Below are 17,884 nucleotides of genomic sequence, written 5' to 3' on the forward strand. Positions count from 1 at the left end.
TCATAATTCGCTGAACCCTCGAAGTCCTGGGCTCAGGTTATCCTCCCGCCTCAACTTCCTGAGTAGCTGGGACTACAGGCATGTACCACCATGCCTGGCTTTTTTTTTTTTTTTTTTTTTTTTAATTTTAAGTAGAGATAGGTCCTCACTATGTTGCCCAGGCTTTTGTAAACTCCTTACCGTAAGCAATCCTCCCCCCTCAGCCTCCCAAAGTCCTTGGATCACAGGCTTCAGCCACCACGCCTGGCCAGAATTGTTATTTAAATTAGCATACAATGTTAGTAGACATAAAATTATGTCTACTCTTCCTTTCCTGTCTCAACATGATTGCCTCCTATATGATAATATGATTTTACAAAATTTATATTATCATACAAAGAAAAGTATACCAGTTCTTGGGAATTTATAGAATATTGTGTACTACTCTAAGACTATATGTAGGATCCTTGCCATCTTGCCATCTTCAATATAGTTTTCTTTTTGTTACTGTTCAGTCTGGGACAAGACTTTCCCCAATACCTAATTCTATTGTTTGCACATGAGATCACTCAAGAAGTGGTTGCATCTGACTGAGAGACTAGAAGTAGGTTTTGCTGGTAGCCACCAGTTAACAATTGTGCGTCTAGTTGAAATTCCTTTCAACAAATAAGAAAAAATATATAATGATTTCAGAATAAACTCTGTAAACTTTAAATACTGGGAATTTTTTTTTTTTTTTTTCAGTTACTTGGTATGGCTCTATGGAAAAGCAAGAATTATAAAAATGTCCATAACCTTTATAAACTCATTTCTATTTTTCTTCTAAGGAAATAATCTCATGATAGAGGACAGCTAACTACAGCTAAAGATCCTTGATGTTACATTATCCATAATAGTAAAAACTGGGAAAACAAACAAAATGCTACAAATAGCAAAATGCTCGAATAACACAGAAGGATATGTCAGTTCAGTGGAATACATTGCAACCATTAAAAATTATCTTTTCAGGTTACCCAGCTTATGGAAAATATAAATAATACCATATCAAGCTAGAATTCAAATTTTACCTATACTCTAGGTCATGTTAGACTTCTATATACATGGCAACAATTGAAAGAAAACAAACTTCAAAATAGTTTGAAATATTGAGGTTGCAAGTTAATGTTTTTAAGATTTTTATATCTACTAATATGCTTATAAAATAAGCTATACAAAATCTTTTATTCAAAAAAGGTAGTGAATCATACGTAAATCTGTAATTACATTATTGGACAACATTACTCCGAGAGTTCGGAAACAAAATTACATCAGTGCTGAAATTCCATCTTCTATGTCAGCAACTTATGCTGCAAAGTTAAGAAAGGTATGGAACCACCATAAGCATACAGCCTGGGGTCCACTTGTACTACCATGTCTTTTTCTATCATGTTTTTCTGTACCTATCACTTTCTTTCCCATCTTTTTTCATCCAAAATAATTTTTTTTCTTTTTTTGCTTTTCTCTAACTATAAAATAATATACTCATGGAGGGAAAAGATCCAGCAATGTTATTTCAAAATAAACTCTGTAAGCTTTAAATTTTTCATTTTTCACTTAGTACAGGAAAAGAAAACCCCCCATTCATCACCCAAAGTTAACCATTATTAACAGTTCAGTGTATGTACCCTTCTATGCTTTTTATGTGTACATACACACATATTTTCCCAAACATGATATCATGTGTGCTATTTTGTAATTTGTTGTTTTTTATTTATATTATGGTCATTGTTCTATGTTAACATATATAAATCTACCTCTTTTTAAATAGCTGCAAAATATTCCATTTTATGGTCATACTATAATTTATTAATCGCCTTTAGCTGAACATCTGCTTTTTCATTATCATTCATAGTGCTTCAGTCAATAACTTTGTACATTCAGCTTTGTGAGTTTCAGTCATTCATTCAACAGATGTGTAGTACAGCAGGTGCTGTTACAGGCTCTTTGGATACCTCAGTGGGCAAACCAAAAAAGAAATTAACTAGTAATTAGAAGGTAGGCTGGGCACAGCTGCTCGTGCCTTGTAGTTCTAGCACTTTAGGAGGCTGATGTAGGAGGACTGCTTGAACCCAGGAGTTTGAGACTAGCCTGGACATCACAGTGAGACCCCGTCTCCATAAAAAAATTAAAAAAGAAGGCCGGGCGCGGTGGCTCAAGCCTGTAATCCCAGCACTTTGGGAGGCCGAGACGGGCGGATCACGAGGTCAGGAGATCGAGACCATCCTGGCGAACACGGTGAAACCCCGTCTCTACTAAAAATACAAAAACTAGCCGGGCGAGGTGGCGGGCGCCTGTAGTCCCAGCTACTCGGGAGGCTGAGGCAGGAGAATGGCGTAAACCTGGGAGACGGAGCTTGCAGTGAGCTGAGATCCGGCCACTGCACTCCAGTCCGGGCGACAGAGCGAGACTCCGCCTCAAAAAAAAAAAAAAAAAAATTAGAAAAGAAAAAGAAGGTAATAAGTGCTATAAAGAAAGAAAGAAAGAGAAAAAAGAAAAGAAAAGAAAAGAAAGAAAATAGATTAGGATAAGGGGCCATCTAATCCCAGAGAGTGAAACAACAGAAATACTAATTCATTGCTGGTAGAATGCAGAATGGTGCGGCCACTTTAGAAGACAGTTTGGCAGCTTCTTATGAAACTAAACATCGTCATTGTAAGATCCAGTAATCATGGATCTAGTATTAACCAAAGGCATCAAAAACTTATGATCACACAAAAACATGTACACTGATGTTTATAGCAGCTTTATTCTCAATTGCTAAAACTGATTTTCTTCAGTAGGTGAGTGGATAAATAAACAACAGTACAACCAGATGATGGAATGTTATTCAGTGCTAAAAAATAATAATAATAATAAAGCTATAAAATTACAAAAAGATATATAAGAACCATAATGCCTCTTACTGAGTGAAAGAAGCCAATCTGAAAAGCCTTACATACTGTATAATCCCAAGTACGTGACATTCTGGAAAAGGGAAAACTATGAAGACAGTAAAAGCTCAGTGGCTGCCAGTGGTTAGGGGAGAGTGAAGGATGAATAGGCAGAGCAGAGGATTTGGGGGGCATTGAAACTCTGTGTGATACTATAATGGTGGATGCATGTTCATTATACATTTGTCCAAACCCATAGAATGTACACCACCAACAGTGAATGCTGATGTAAACTATGACATTGGCTGATAATGATATGTCAATATAGGTCCAGATTGTAACAAATGTACCACTCTAGTGGGGGATGTTGATAGTAGGGAAGCTGTGCATGTGTGGGGACAGGAGATGTATGGTAATCGCTGTACCTCTCTCTCAGCTTTGCTGTGATCCTTAAACTCCTTATTGTTAAAAAAGAAAAAAAATACACACACATATCTTAAGTGGCAGGGATTTAGGGACATGTTGCATTGTTAGAGTGGTCAAGGTAGGCCTCATTGAAAATATGACATTTGAACAAAGATTTCCAGTAAATGAGGGAGTTAGTCACGTGGATTTCTTGAAGACCATTCTAGGCTGAGGAAACAGCAAGTAGTAGAGTCTTAAGGCAGGAGTGTATCTGGCATGTCTGAAGGGCAGCAAGGAGGTCAGTAGCTGAAGCAGAGTGAACAAAAGGAAGAGTAATAAGAACAGTATCATATAAGGCCTGTAGCCCACTAACATCACTTTGACTTAACTCTAAATAAAATAGAGGACCTCAGGAACATTCTGAGCACAGGAATGACATGGCCTGACCTAAGTTTCTGAAAAATTACTCAGGCTGCTATATTAAGGGTAGACTATAGAGGATTAAAGGTGTAAGCAGGGAAGTCAGATAAGACAATATTGCAGTAATTCAGGCAAAGTTTGATACTGGCTTTGAACAAAGTAATAGCAGTGGGAGTGGTCAGATTCTGGATATATTATGAAGGTAAGACAAATCAAATTTCTTGATTCATTGGATGAATGGTAGGACAGAAAAAAATGTAGTCAAGAGATTTGAACACAAGCGACTAGAAAGAAGTAGTTGCCATCTTCTATGGAGATGGAGAAGGCTAAGATGGGTGTGGGGGACCAAAGTTCCATTTTGGTTATGTTGAATTTGAGATATCAATTAATATCCAAGTGGAGATGTTGAGTGCCAATATGGATTTTTGATTCTGGAGTTTGGAAAATAGGTCTAGGGAGTCCTTTGATTCATTCAGTGATATTTACAGCTGCAGAACTAGGTAAGAACTAGGAATGAGTGTGCTTGCTTCATCAACACACCTACTAGGACTAAAGATGAGTGTAAATATAGAGGAAGACTTCGGTTTGAGTTCTGGTGCACTCCAATGTTGGAAGGTAAAAAAGAAGAAGGAACTGGCAAAGAAGATTGAGCGAACACTGAAGAAAATCGAGACAATGTGTCTTGGAAGACGAGGTGGTCACCTATGACCTATCAAAAGTTGCCAGTCAAGTAAGATGAAGACTAAGAGTCAACCATTACATTTCGCAACCAGAAGTCACTAGTAACCTTGAAAAGAGCACTTTGAGTGGAGCGGGCATAAAAGAGAATGAGAAGAGAAGAAATGGAGACAATGAATTGAGCAATATCTAACAGAGGAAGTGAGGCCAACAGAAGGTTTTACGTGTCTTTTTTTTTTTTTTTTTTTTTCATGGAAGAGACAATAGTGTGACTTGTATTCTGATGAGAATGAGCCAATAGCAAACAAACAAGATTGCATAGTAGAGAAGGGCAAAAATTGTTGGTGCCTTGTCCTTAAGCACATAAGAGAGAGGAGATGGGAACTAGTTGGACATGTTGAGGGATTGACTTTTACTAAAGACAGTATATGTGAGTGCAGATGCTAGTAGAAAGCTATAAATGGTAGGGAATGTTAGCATTAGAATATAGAAATTGATCTACACACACACACATACATATATTTTTTCAAGATGGGGTCTTACTCTGTCACTCAGGCTGGAGTGCAGTGGTGTGATCATGGCTCACTGCAGCTTCAGCCTCTTGGGCTCAAGTGATCCTCCCACCTCAGCCTCCCAAATAGCTGGGAGTAATGATGCATGCCACTATACCTGGCTAATTTTTTGTAGAAATGGGATTTTGCCATGTTGCCCAGGCTGGTCTCAAGCTACTGGGCTCAAGTGATCCATCCCCTTCAGCCTCCCAAAATGCTGGGATTACAGATGCAAGCCATTTCACCCAGCCTTTTAAAAATATTTTTAATAAATGTTACCAAATTGCCTTCTAGAATGGTTATACTAATTTTATATTCCCAACAATTTTTTTATTTTCCTACATCCTTATCAACACTGCATTGTGTTATCTTTTTCAATCTGAAAGGGAAATACTATATTCCCTCCAGCCTTTACAGCTTCAATTCTGTCCCAAACCATTTATGTCCAGAGACCTTGGCTGGTTTGCAGAGAGACAAGAGTGGGTTGAGTAACCTGAAGTAAAAGAACGTCAGCAAGTTGCAGTACTCTTCACATAACTGCGCCTTCCAATGATGAGTGAAGACATTCAGCTGGTACAGTTGTCAGCTAGCTATCACATTCACTTTAAAATTTTAGAGATTAAAAGAAAAAAAGAAAAGGTAAATCAATGTGATTGATTGATTGCTTTGTAAGCCAAGAAATAACATTGTTTATACTGTTAGTTTCTCCTGGTATAAGATACTACCATGGTATATCTTATCCCTTGCATCACTTTTCTAAGTATTTTGAGGCATATAAATTGGTGGAATGGGAAGCAAAAAGCAAAACTAATCCTCTGCAGCTAATTCTCTATTGAAGAAACAGAGGAGAGGCTGTCAAATGATAAGAGTATTGACCTTACTTTGAATTGTGTAAATGAAAAGGACTAGAGGGAAGTGACATTATTTTATATCGCACACACTCAGCTTCACCTCCTCCTCTTTTCAAGGCTATAGTTCCTCCAAATGTGAACTTACAGGCCATTAGACAAGAGAAAAAAAATGAACCCCAAGTACTGTGTATTGTCATAGTTTATGTTTATAGAGCACTGTGCCAGCTACTTTACATATGCTGTCTCCTTTACTCCATATAAGAGCCTTGTGAATTATAAGTGTTGTTATCCTCATTTTGTAGATGAGGAAACTGTGACTTATATAAGTTAATAATCTGCTCAGATACCTAGATAGTAAGGAAACGTCTAGGATTCAGACCAGGTCAGTATGAGTCAGAAGCTCACACTGTGAATCACTACCTTCTGTACTATATGTTTATCTTCTGTTACAGTATTACCTTATTATGTAGTTCTCAGCTGAGGCCTGTGAAAGAAAGCCATTCTTCTTTGGGTAGTGGGGGTCTCTTCTGAAGAGGAAGACATCCTGGAGTCAGTCACTCAGCAAAAAGGATGGATCTCAGGAGAAAAAATAATTTTAAAAAAAATACACCTGAGAGTCGGTCGCAGATGAGCAGAAGATTTGACATCTTCCTATGTGTATCCCTCTTTAAAAGTACATCTTCAGAGTTGTCTAGAAGGGTACTTGTGAGTGCTAGAAGCTAATAACAACAACAAAGGCCTCTCCATGAAGGACAGAAAGTGGAGGTGAAGGAGAACCCCAAGCAGTTCTCTTAAGCTAATAATGAGGAAAATATTTCTAATAAGCCAAATTATGTAGATCAGGAATAATTATCTGTGCTCATTTCCTAGTTGTTTTCCCACATTATTTAATGAGATTTCTTATACTGCTCCAGCATGTACAAGAGTAAGAATGGGAATTCCAAAGTACTTGTGCCTCCGTTCCCCGTTATTACCTTTGGCCAAGTTAACCATTCAGTTCACAGCATTCTTTTACCCTGAGCCCCAAGATAGCCTCAGCATCTATCTTACCCAGCTTAAGGATGTTACAGTATCTCTTTTACCCTCCCCAAATTATGGCATATGTGCTCAGTGGGAAACAGAGTTTTTCCTTTTAGTTCTAGCCTTTGAAAGTCTGTTTTATTTCATTAAAGTATGACTTATTTTTGTGCTGCTACAGTAGTACCAAAGTAGCAGCTGTTACTGGCTTTAGTAGCTGCTAACCTGGCAATGCCATCATCTCCTCGCTGTCCATCAGGGCAATATAGATCTCCCTCTTAGGAAGGAAATGCTGACACGGAAGGAGTAGAATTTTCTAGGTGTGGGGTGGAGCAGGGAGGACAAGGAGGGACATCATACCTAGAGAGGAGAGGAAGATCAAAAGCAAACCTAAGCCCTGTCACTTTTGTTTATACTAATGTGAGTCTAACTCCTAGATTTCCAGCTTTTTGAGGGCAGGATCAACAGTTTCAGTAAGTATTGCTGAATAATACATATTGAATAAAGCTGCATTCCAGTAAATAAGTGGATAACATGGCCGAGCCTTCTTTTCCATAGTCTTTTATAATCACCATGGAATGCTGAGGCACTTGAGCAAAATGAGGTAGTTTCCTATTTCAAAAGTATTCATCATTCTACTGTTGCAAGGTCAAAATTGTATATTAATTACTGTCTTAACCCATTTATGCCTAGTGTTCCATTATTAGGACGCTAAGCTTGTGGGAGTTATTTGTATCCTGTTGCTCAAGGTCATCTCCGAGATCTGATTTTTCACACAAAAAAATTTGCAACGTTCGGCGTAAATGGGTTAATACAGATGTGTCTGACATAGTCCAAAAGGCAGGACATATATGCCAAATTGCAACATATTAATATAGAGATAACAGTTATGATTCTAGATAATGCTTCTTGATGATAGATTATCCAGTCCTTTACGGATTTTTTTTTTCCCATCAGGCAGTTCTTGGCCTGCCTATTTCATCTGTTGCTACAGAATATAGGACCTTTACTTTCCCCATAAGGATATCAGCATAAAAAGGCCCCAAAAGTTTTCTCACTTTTACCTTGGCCTTCCCACTTCCCAACAAACACAAAACCAGTGAAAATTACCAAAATTACCCTAGCTCTTTTCATCGCATGGGTATACAGTGCTGTTCTTTCTTGGGAAAGGGAAGGAGAGAAAATGTCTAACCTTGGTTTAAATTGAATTCGAGGCAAAGGTAGAAAAACAGTGGTTTAGAACTATTCCTTTCTGGAGTACTTGACTTTCTTAGACATTCATGCCTTTGCGCTTTATCTACCCAGAGTACACTCCTCTTTTTCCAAGTCCGTGTGGCAACTTCAATTATCCTTCAAACTTAACCTGTTCTGTGAAGCCTTTCCCCCTGCCTTCCGGCCAAAGGAAAGTTAGCCTCTTTTTCTGTTCACATAACATCTTGACATACCTCTCTGATAGCATTTATCACATTGTATGGAATTATTTATTTACAGATCTATTTCCCCCAACAGACTGAACTCCCTCAGGGCAGAAATTTTACTGTATTCATTTGTTTATAGCAACACCTCACACATAGTAGCTGTTAAATAAATGCTGTCATACTGAGTTGAATCTTTATGCAACTATTATATCTCTCTAAGGTAAGTTACAATGAGATCATGAAAGAGGGTACAGTATTTAATATGGAGTAAATTATAAGATATGCTTCAGCCTTCTAGACACTGGTTTTGTCATTCAGATATATAAATTATAAGCAAAGTCACATGGACTTCTAAGGCTACACAGAAGAAAATGTGCATATAGAAATGCTCCACATACATGGAACAGACCAAGGCAGATCAAGAAGAGGGAACTTTTACCCTGCACTGGTCCTGTGTTTCATGCTCTGCTAGAAGTATTGGTCCTTCTTAACCTCTTAGTACACATGGGGTTACCATAATATATATAATGAGTCAAGCTTCAAACCAGGAAAAACAAGCACGATAATACTTTTGGAATGGATAACTTATTTTAGAAATTAGACCTTATACAATCTTAGGCAAAGATGGGGAAACAGGGCCAAAGCGGGGAGTTGAAGGTTCAGGGGAAAAAAATCAACAATCAGCCCTCTGGAAATAATGGCATAATTGGAATTTGCAGGGAAATCTAGAAACCAGGCACATTTAGGTGCTAGAGTGGAACTATGAAAGGATTAGGGGTGAGAAGGTAGCTGGTTTTACGGTATAGAAGTCAGTAGAAGGCTGTTGCCTCTGCATAGCTATTGCTTCTGTAAGTGTGCTACCACCTGTTTGGTGGTGTGCTTGGAGATACTGGTCAGCAGGGTTGGTAGTTCTAGACACAAACAGAACAAGGAAGCACAAGGACAAAGTGAAACCGAGCAGCATTTCTACCTGTTACTCTCACCACCTCTAATCACAGCAAGTCGTGGCAGCTACTGCACTCCCAGCATCCAAATCTCACACAAATTTCTCTTTTGGCCAATTGTAGCCCACAACCATAAAGGCAAGTGGATTCTAAGAAACTTAATTCTTGTTAGCTAAGTTGACACGGTATAAGCCACTAAATTATACTTCTAAATTTTGTAAATTGAATTTAGTTTCAATTTTAGAAGCAATACTCATTTGACCAGGAGAAAGCAGAGGTAAGAAACATATATTACTTTATATTTTTTAAAGCATTATCAAGTATTGCCTAGTAACATACTAACTAGCACACATTTCAGAAACAAATTATTGATTGTAAATGCTAACTACTACAGAAGATTTTAAGGTGATCATACAAACATTTCTTTGTCTTCTGATGGTCAATACAGAATAAGTACAATTTTTAAAACATCTCTTGAGATCTTCTGAAGAAGGATCTAAGAAGAAAAAGGAAGTAATATTTACTATACACTGCACCAAGAACTTCTGTGTGTGTTAGTTCATTGAATTCATGTACCAAACCTGTGAGGCTCCTAAAAGTGAAGTAAATCAAGATCAAATTCAATCAAATTCATATAAAAGGTTAAAAATTTGCCGAGAATTTAGGGTAATTTACATCTCAGTCAGGTTATCTTTTTCTCTTGACTTAGTTTTATCCTACTTTTTCAAATTTTTTACTGACAGGATAACACATAAAGTAAAATGAACTAATCTTTTTTTTTTTTTTTTGAGATGGAGTCTCGCTCTGTCACCCAAGCTGGAGTGCAGTGGCGCGATCTCAGCTCACTGCAAGCTCCGCCTCCCGGGTTCACGCCATTCTCCCACCTAAGCCTCCCAAGTAGCTGGGACTACGGGCGCCTGCCACCACACTCGGCTAATTTTTTATATTTTTAGTAGAGACAGGGTTTCACCATGTTAGCCAGGATGGTCTCGATCTCCTGACCTCATGATCCGCCCACCTTGGCCTCCCAAAGTGCTGGGATTACAGGCATGAGCCATGACACCCAGCCAAATGAACTAATCTTAAGAGTACAACTTAATGAATTTTCACATATCTGTGTATACATCTCTGTAATCACTATGCAGATAAAAATATAGCACTTTTCCAATATCCTTGATTGATTTTTCCTTGGACCTTTTGTACTTCCAGGTAAATTGCCATATGTATTTATATTTTTTATTACAATGAAAAAAAAATTTCTTAAAAATATGCTGGGAGGAAGAGAACATTCGCAGTAAAGTAAGAATGTTAAATAGTGTGTCCCATAACTGCTTTGAATGACATCTACTTATGTCACTTTCTCTTTCTGCTTTTACCCTAAAACAGGTAATCAGATCCTGTCCCTTGGGAGCCTCTCAAAAGATCAGATTTATCCAATGAAACTCAAGGGCATCTCCATCTGCTATTCAGCTCTCAAGTCTGCCTTGTGTGGAAATTATGTCAGTTTTGGCGTCTTCAAGTTGTATGGGGACAACCATTTTGACAATGTACTCCAGGCCTTTGTCAAAATGCTGCTGTCAGTGTCCCACAGTGACTTGCTAGTAAGCAATCATGCATCATGGGAGTCTTTGTATGAAATGTGAAGTAATACCACCACAGGCCTGGAAGTGTTATAATGAAGTCCAGGGAGTCAGCCTAGAACATTTTATGTTTTAAGACAGCATACTTGATCTAACTTACAGAATTTGGAAAACTATAGTGGCTTTTTTTTTTTTTTTTAACATCTCTGCCTGATTATACAGAAGCCAATATGTGCCCAATGTAGTCACAGTAATTACTTAAGTAACATAGCCAAATCATGCTCAGGCTTCGTTCAGGCTTTCCCACCTGCTCCCACCCAAGGTTACGAGTAAAATCTGGAAGGCCTGAAGGCCTTTGTTAGTCAACCTGTGTAAGAAATCCTTGATCTCCTAGTGGGCTAGTCCATCATCTTCCACCTTTATAAACTAATCTTGGAATGGCCACATCTCAAGCCAAAGTTATTAAGCTTCCTTATAGTAGAATGGAATGATCATTGAAGGATATGTCTGTTAGACAGAAATTACAAAATAGAAACTTGAGTCACATCAGCCATATGTTAATATCACCTCATCAAAGTGTTACTTCACTACAGTTAAAGTCCACCAAGACAACTGGTATGGTTCCAAGAATTTTTCTCTTAATTTTTTTATTCTAATAGTCAAGCAAACCTTCAATCCAGTAATTCTCAAACTTGAGGGTGCATAAGATTCTCTTAACTTGTGTGTTAAAAATGTACATTTCAGGGCCTAAACTAGAGCTTGTCATTTAGTGAGTCTGAAGTGGAAATCAGGCAACTGCATTTTTGGCAAGCACCCCAAGTGATTCCTATTGAGTTGGTCTTAACGTCACTTTAAGAAATGCTCCTCTGGTTTCTCTCTTTTTTTTTTTTCTTTTTTTTTAGAGGTGGGGTCTTGTTGTGTTGCCCAGCGCTGTTCTTAGACTCCTGGGCTTAAGCAGTTCTCCTGCCTCAGCCTCCCAAGTAGCTGGAATTACCAGCATGAACCTCCATGCCCAGCTTCTCTAATTTATCATGCAAGTGTGTTTCTTTGATACTGGTTTGGATTGCATTTGAGATTTTTCAGGTATCTTTCTCATGCACTTATCTTTTGCCTGTAGTGTATGGTAAATATTAAGCCCTTTACCAAATTATTATTTAGTTAGATGGATTAGCATTATATTAATACAACAGACTATGGTGCCAAATCCCATTATAACAGCAAATGTCTTTGTGTTTAAAAAACCAACCAAAAAAAGGTTTCCTAGCCACTGTTAAGCACTGTTCAGTGTTAAGTATTCCAATCCAGAAAAATAATTCACACAGTCTTCTAAATGTCATATTGCAGGGATTTTACTTTTAAGTGCTAACCATGTAAGGTAAAGAGATCAAGAGATTCCTATCAGAACCCCTTTAAATGCTGGATTCGGACTCATTATGTCATTTGCTCTATATATTTATTGACTTTGTGTTTAAATACGTTTACAATTTCCACTATTATAAATGACAATTTTCCCTGAACTGTAACATGTATTTTTCTTCCCTGTGGTTTGACATTTAGTATGTCTCTGTCTTGTAGCAATACCGGAAACTGAGCCAGTCTTACTATCCACTCCTGGAATGTCTCACTCAGGACCACATGAGCTTCGTCATCAACTTAGAGCCTCCTGTACTCATGTATGTTCTCACATCTATCTCAGAGGGACTCACTACTCTTGGTAAGGATCATAGAGGACATTGTTTCCATAGGAAAAACTTGATTATGGGCTTTTAATGTATGTGATTATTGAGACTATCATCCTACAAAGGGGGAAAAGATATTGTGAACCCAAACTGAAAGATTATTTTATAACCATTACTTGCAAGTGGGAAAAACGTATTTCTTCATATTTTGATACATAGTTACGTTTTCATCAGCTTTACTGAGGTATAATTTACATATAATAAAATTCACTGATTTTAAGTGGACGGTCCAATGAGTCCTTGTACAAATGTGTACACGTACACAAACATAGCCGCCGCGACCAATGTGTAGTACATTTTCATCATCACTAAAAGCTCTTTTTTCCTCCTTCTAATCAATCCCTTCCCCCTACCTCTCACCCCAGGGAACTAATGCCTGCTTTCTCTCACAATAGTTTGCCTTTTCCAGAACTACATATAAGTGGAATTATATAATATGACATTATTTGTGTCTGGCTTCTTTCATTTAGCATAGTGACTTTGAGATTCATTCACATTATTTTGAAAATCAATTAGTTTATTCCTTTCTGTTGCTGAGTATTATTCCATTGTATGGATTATTAGTTTGTTTATTCACCAGCTGATGGACATTTGGGTTGCTTTCATTATTTGACTATTTTGAATACAGCTATTATGAACATTCCTATACAAGTATTTATGTAGGTAAATTTTTTTTATTTCTCTTGGGTACATACCTAGAAGTGGGATTTCTAGGTTATATGCTAAGTGTATTTTTAACATATAAGAAACTAACAAACTATTTCCCAGAGTGACAGTGACAGCATTTTGCTGTCAACAACAGTATATGAGGATTCCAGTTGCTCTGTATACTTGCTAACATTATTCATGTCTTTTTCATCTTACCCATGACAGTGGGTGTGAAGTAGAATCTTCAAGCTGACTAATCTTTTCTTCTGTGATACCTAATCTTCTATTAATACTGTATTTGGGGCTGGGCGCAGTGGCTCAGCCTGTAATCCCAGCACTTTGGGAGGCTGAGGCGGGTGGATCACCTTAGGTCAGGAGTTCAAGACCAGCCTGGCCAACATGGTGAAGCCCCATCTCTACTAAAAATACAAAAAAGTTAGCCAGGCCTGATGGTGGGCGCCTATAATCCCAACTACTCGGGAGGCTGAGGCAGGAGAATCACATGCACCCAGATGCACCCAGGAGGCATAGGTTGCAGTGAGCTGAGACTGCACCATTGCACTCAGCCTGGACAACAAGAATGAAATTCTGTCTCAAAAAAAAAATGAAAAAAAGATTTTAGCTGAGCACGGTGGCTCGTGCCTGTAATTCTAGCACTTTGGGAGGCCAAGGCGGGTGGATTACCTGAGGTCAGGAATTCAAGCCTAGGTTGACCAACATGGTGAAACCCTGTCTCTACTGAAAATACAAAACATTAGCCAGGGGTGGTGGCACCTGCCTGTAGTCCCAACTACTCGAGAGGCCAAGGCAGGAGAATCGCTGAGGTTACAATAAGCCAAGATGGCGCCATTGCACTCCAGCCTGGGCAACAAGAGCAGAACTCCATCTCAAAAAAAAAACAAAAGAACTGCATTTGTTTTCATTTTAGACATTATATTTTTATTCTCTAGAATTATTATTATTATTTTTAAGACAGAGTCTCGCTCTGTTGCCCAGACTGGAGCGCAGTGATATGATCTCATCTCACTGCAACCTCCATCTCCCAGGTTCAAGCGATTCTTGTGCCTCAGCCTGCCGAGTAGCTGAGATTACAGGCTTGCGCCACCATACCCAGCTAATCTTTGTATTTTTAGTAGAGATAAGGTTTTGCCATGTTGGCGAGGCTGGTCTTGAACTCCTGACCTCAAATGATCCGCCCACCTCGGCCTCCCAAAGCACTGGGATTACAGGCGTGAACCACCATGCCTGGACTTCAATATTTTAATATTGAATTTTTAAATATTTTCCATTTTCTCCTCATCAGGTTTATGTTTTTTTAACATTGATCATATGTATAAGAGTTATAATAGGCCAGGTGCGGTGGCTCACACCTGTAATCCCAGCACTTTGGGAGGCCGAGGCAGGCAGATCACAAGGTCAGGAGATTGAGACCATCCTGGCTAACACAGTGAAACCCCATCGCTACTAAAAATACAAAAACAAAATTAGCCAGGCCTGGTAGTGGGCACCTGTAGTCCCAGCTACCCAGGAGGCTGAGGCGGGAGAATGGCATGAACCCAGGAGGCAGAGCTTGCAGTGAGTCAAGATCATGCCACTGCACTCCAGGTCTCCAAAAACCAAAAGATTTTTAATAGCTGTTTTAAGGTCCTTGTCTACTGATGTGATTTCTGGATCTGTTTCTATGGATTTTTCTCCTTATGGGTCATGTTTTTTTCATTCTTAATATAACTTGTTATTTTTGAATGTGTGCCAGACATCATGAATTTTACATTTTGAATTTTCTGTGCTAGATTTTGGTTTTTATTTTTTGGAGACAGAGTTTCGCTCTTGTTGCCCAGGCTGGAGTGTAACAGCGTGATCTCGGCTCACTGCAACCTCCGTCTCCCGGGTTCAAGTGTTTCTCCTGCCTCAGCCTCCCGAGTAGCTGGGATTACAGGCATGCACTACCACGCCCAGCTAATTCTATATTTTTAGTAGAGACAGGGTTTCTCCATGTTTGTCAAGCTGGTCTCAAACTCCCGACCTTGGGTAATCCTCTCGCCTCAGCCTCTCAAAGTGCTGGGATTATAGGCATGAGCTACCACACTCGGCCAATTTTGATTTTCTTAATGTGGATTTTATTCTATCCTTCAGTTGAATAACTTTTGGATCAGTTTGACTCATTTGAGATCAGATGGCAACTCTTATTTTGGAGTAATTGGGTCCCACCACTAAAGTGTTATCCCTGTGAGGACACTGCAGCGCTCCATGTGCTATGAAGTTCCTCCACAAATGATTTCCAGCTTGTAATCTTCAAGAATTATTTGGCCTATTGCTTTTCAGTGGTTCTTTCCCCAGCCTTCTCTTCCTTTTTTTTTTTTTTTTAGATGGAGTCTCTCTCCGTCGCCCAGGCTGGAGTACAGTGGCGTGATCCCGGATCACTGCAGCCTCCACCTCCCAAGTACCTGGGATTACAGGCATTTGCCACCACGCCCAACTAATTGTTTTGTATTGTTAGTAGAGATGGGGTTTCACCTTGTTGGCCAGGCTGGTCTCAAACTCCTGACCTCAAGTGATCTCCCAAAGTGCTGGGATTACAGGCATGAGCCACTGCACCTGGCCTCTTCTCATACTTTTATAGGTCACTGTTCAGACAAACACTGGAGAAGACTCCTTGGAGATCTGTAGAACTCTCTTACATAGGTCCCACACTCTGGTACTCTGTACTACAAGTTTTAGCTGCTTTAGCCTTCCCAGATTTCAACCTTTTATTCTCCAACTCAGTGAGACTGCTTGGCTTTGTTTGGGTTTTCCCTTACTAGCCTGCAATCTGGAAACTGCTTTGGGCAATAAGCTTGAGCAATTGTTTTCCTCCTCTCTAGTTTAATGGTCCTGTACTGCTTGTTGTACAATAATTGAAAACCATTGTTTCGTATAATTTGTCCTGTTTTCTAGTTGTTTGGCAGGAGGGCAAATTCTCATAGCAGTTAATTCTTCATGGAATAAGAAGAAATTCTGTCTTCTATTATTACAGTTTAGCTTGACATTCTTTTATCTCACATCATAGTAATACTTGAAGATTTTGAATTAGTTGCAGGTAGCTATGTTATTTTTGATATATGATCTTGTTAAGACTTAGAATCTGCATTTTAACAGACTCTCAAGGGCGTCTTGACAAAGTGGCATTAGGAAGGGAATACTGAACTTGGATTTAAGTCCCAGCACTGCCACTTACTACTTGTGTGACCATGGGCACATACTCTGTGCCTGCTGCTGTCAATAGGTGATTCATGTGGATACTTGACTGTTTTCATTCTCAGAACCATTTGTGTACCAAAAGCAGGTTAGGTACTCTAAGAGCACTCTTTATTCTTATTTTCTACTTATTTTCTACTTTATTCTTACTTTCTACTTGTAAGTTTCTAAAGGACAGGAACAGTCTATTACTACTTTACTTCCAGTTCCTAGCATTATAGTAAGTGCTCAATAAATATTTACTGAATGCATTAATTAGGTAATATTATTTTCATTGTACAAATGAGGTAAGCTGTGGCTCAGAGAGGTGAAATAATTTGCCTAAGATCATAAAACTAATAAGTGAATGACCTAGGAGTCATTCAAACTCTAAAACCCATTCTTCCTGACCACACTACCCTGCTAGATCTACCTGATAAAGGTCACAGCTTTGACAGCTAGAGGCCTGGTAGAGATTATTTTCTTTGTACATATTGGTGGTTTTATCTTCAGCCTCTTGTATTGTTGCAAATTCACATTGTAACCACTGGATAACTCTGGCAAGTGAATTGGGCCCTGTGTCATTAAGAAAGGGGACTATTTAGAATGTTGAAAGTAACCACTTGGATTTTTCCTTTCCCAACAATTATATATTTTAAAAAGAGGAATTTATTGGTATTGTTTGGATTATAGGCAGGTTTCATTTCTGTTGTTGCCTTGATGGAAAAAATGAGGAGGTACAGAAAAGTTGAATCAGTGATAGAGTGATGACTTGCCTAATATTCCGAAAATGATAAAAAAATTTCGGTTAATTTCATTCATTAGCATTTTTAATTTCATGCTATCTTTTTAATCATCCATCCATTCTCTGCCCACCCCAACCCCAAACTCTTATACACAGACACCAAGTACAATGTCTTTATTTTTTTATTTTTTTTTTTTTTGAGACGGAGTCTCGCTCTGCCGCCCAGGCTGGAGTGCAGTGGCCGGGTCTCAGCTCACTGCAAGCTCCGCCTCCTGGGTTTACGCCATTCTCCTGCCTCAGCCTCCCAAGCAGCTGGGACTACAGGCGCCCGCCATGTCGCCCGGCTAGTTTTTTGTATTTTTTAGTAGAGACGGGGTTTCACCATGTTAGCCAGGATGGTCTCGATCTCCTGACCTCGTGATCCGCCCGTCTCGGCCTCCCAAAGTGCTGGGATTACAGGCTTGAGCCACCGCGCCCGGCCGGCTACAATGTCTTTAAAAAGTTGCTCGTACTGATGGCTCTGAATTCCTTCATTCAGTAATTATCAGTTGTGCATATACTATATACCAAGTACCTTTCTAAACCTTGGCAGTACTGAAGGGAACAAGACAGATAAGATTTCTGCTCACATGAAAGCTTGCATTCTAGTGGGAAGAGACAAGCAATAATTGAACAAGCAAATACACATACCAAAAATATCAAGTCATTATATGTACTAAACAAAGAATTAAAATTGGGTGGTGGAAAAAGAATAAGTCAAGATGGCTGACTGAAGACATCAGACACC

At 38.9% G+C, this 17,884-nt stretch overlaps 1 protein-coding gene across 1 annotated transcript in view; it reads left to right on the forward strand.

The window, feature by feature from the left end:
* The window catches only part of RANBP17 (RAN binding protein 17), a 455,080-nt gene that overhangs the window by 385,531 nt on the left and 51,665 nt on the right, over positions 1-17,884 (forward strand). Inside the window, exons 23-24 of the mRNA XM_033180282.1 lie at positions 10,559-10,773; positions 12,328-12,466. Of these exons, the coding sequence (XP_033036173.1) occupies positions 10,559-10,773; positions 12,328-12,466 (354 nt within the window). The remainder of the gene's footprint in view (positions 1-10,558; positions 10,774-12,327; positions 12,467-17,884) is intronic.

This window comes from Trachypithecus francoisi, unplaced genomic scaffold, assembly GCF_009764315.1.
Source record: "Trachypithecus francoisi isolate TF-2019V2 unplaced genomic scaffold, Tfra_2.0 Lachesis_group2, whole genome shotgun sequence".
NCBI classification, from domain to species: domain Eukaryota; kingdom Metazoa; phylum Chordata; class Mammalia; order Primates; family Cercopithecidae; genus Trachypithecus; species Trachypithecus francoisi.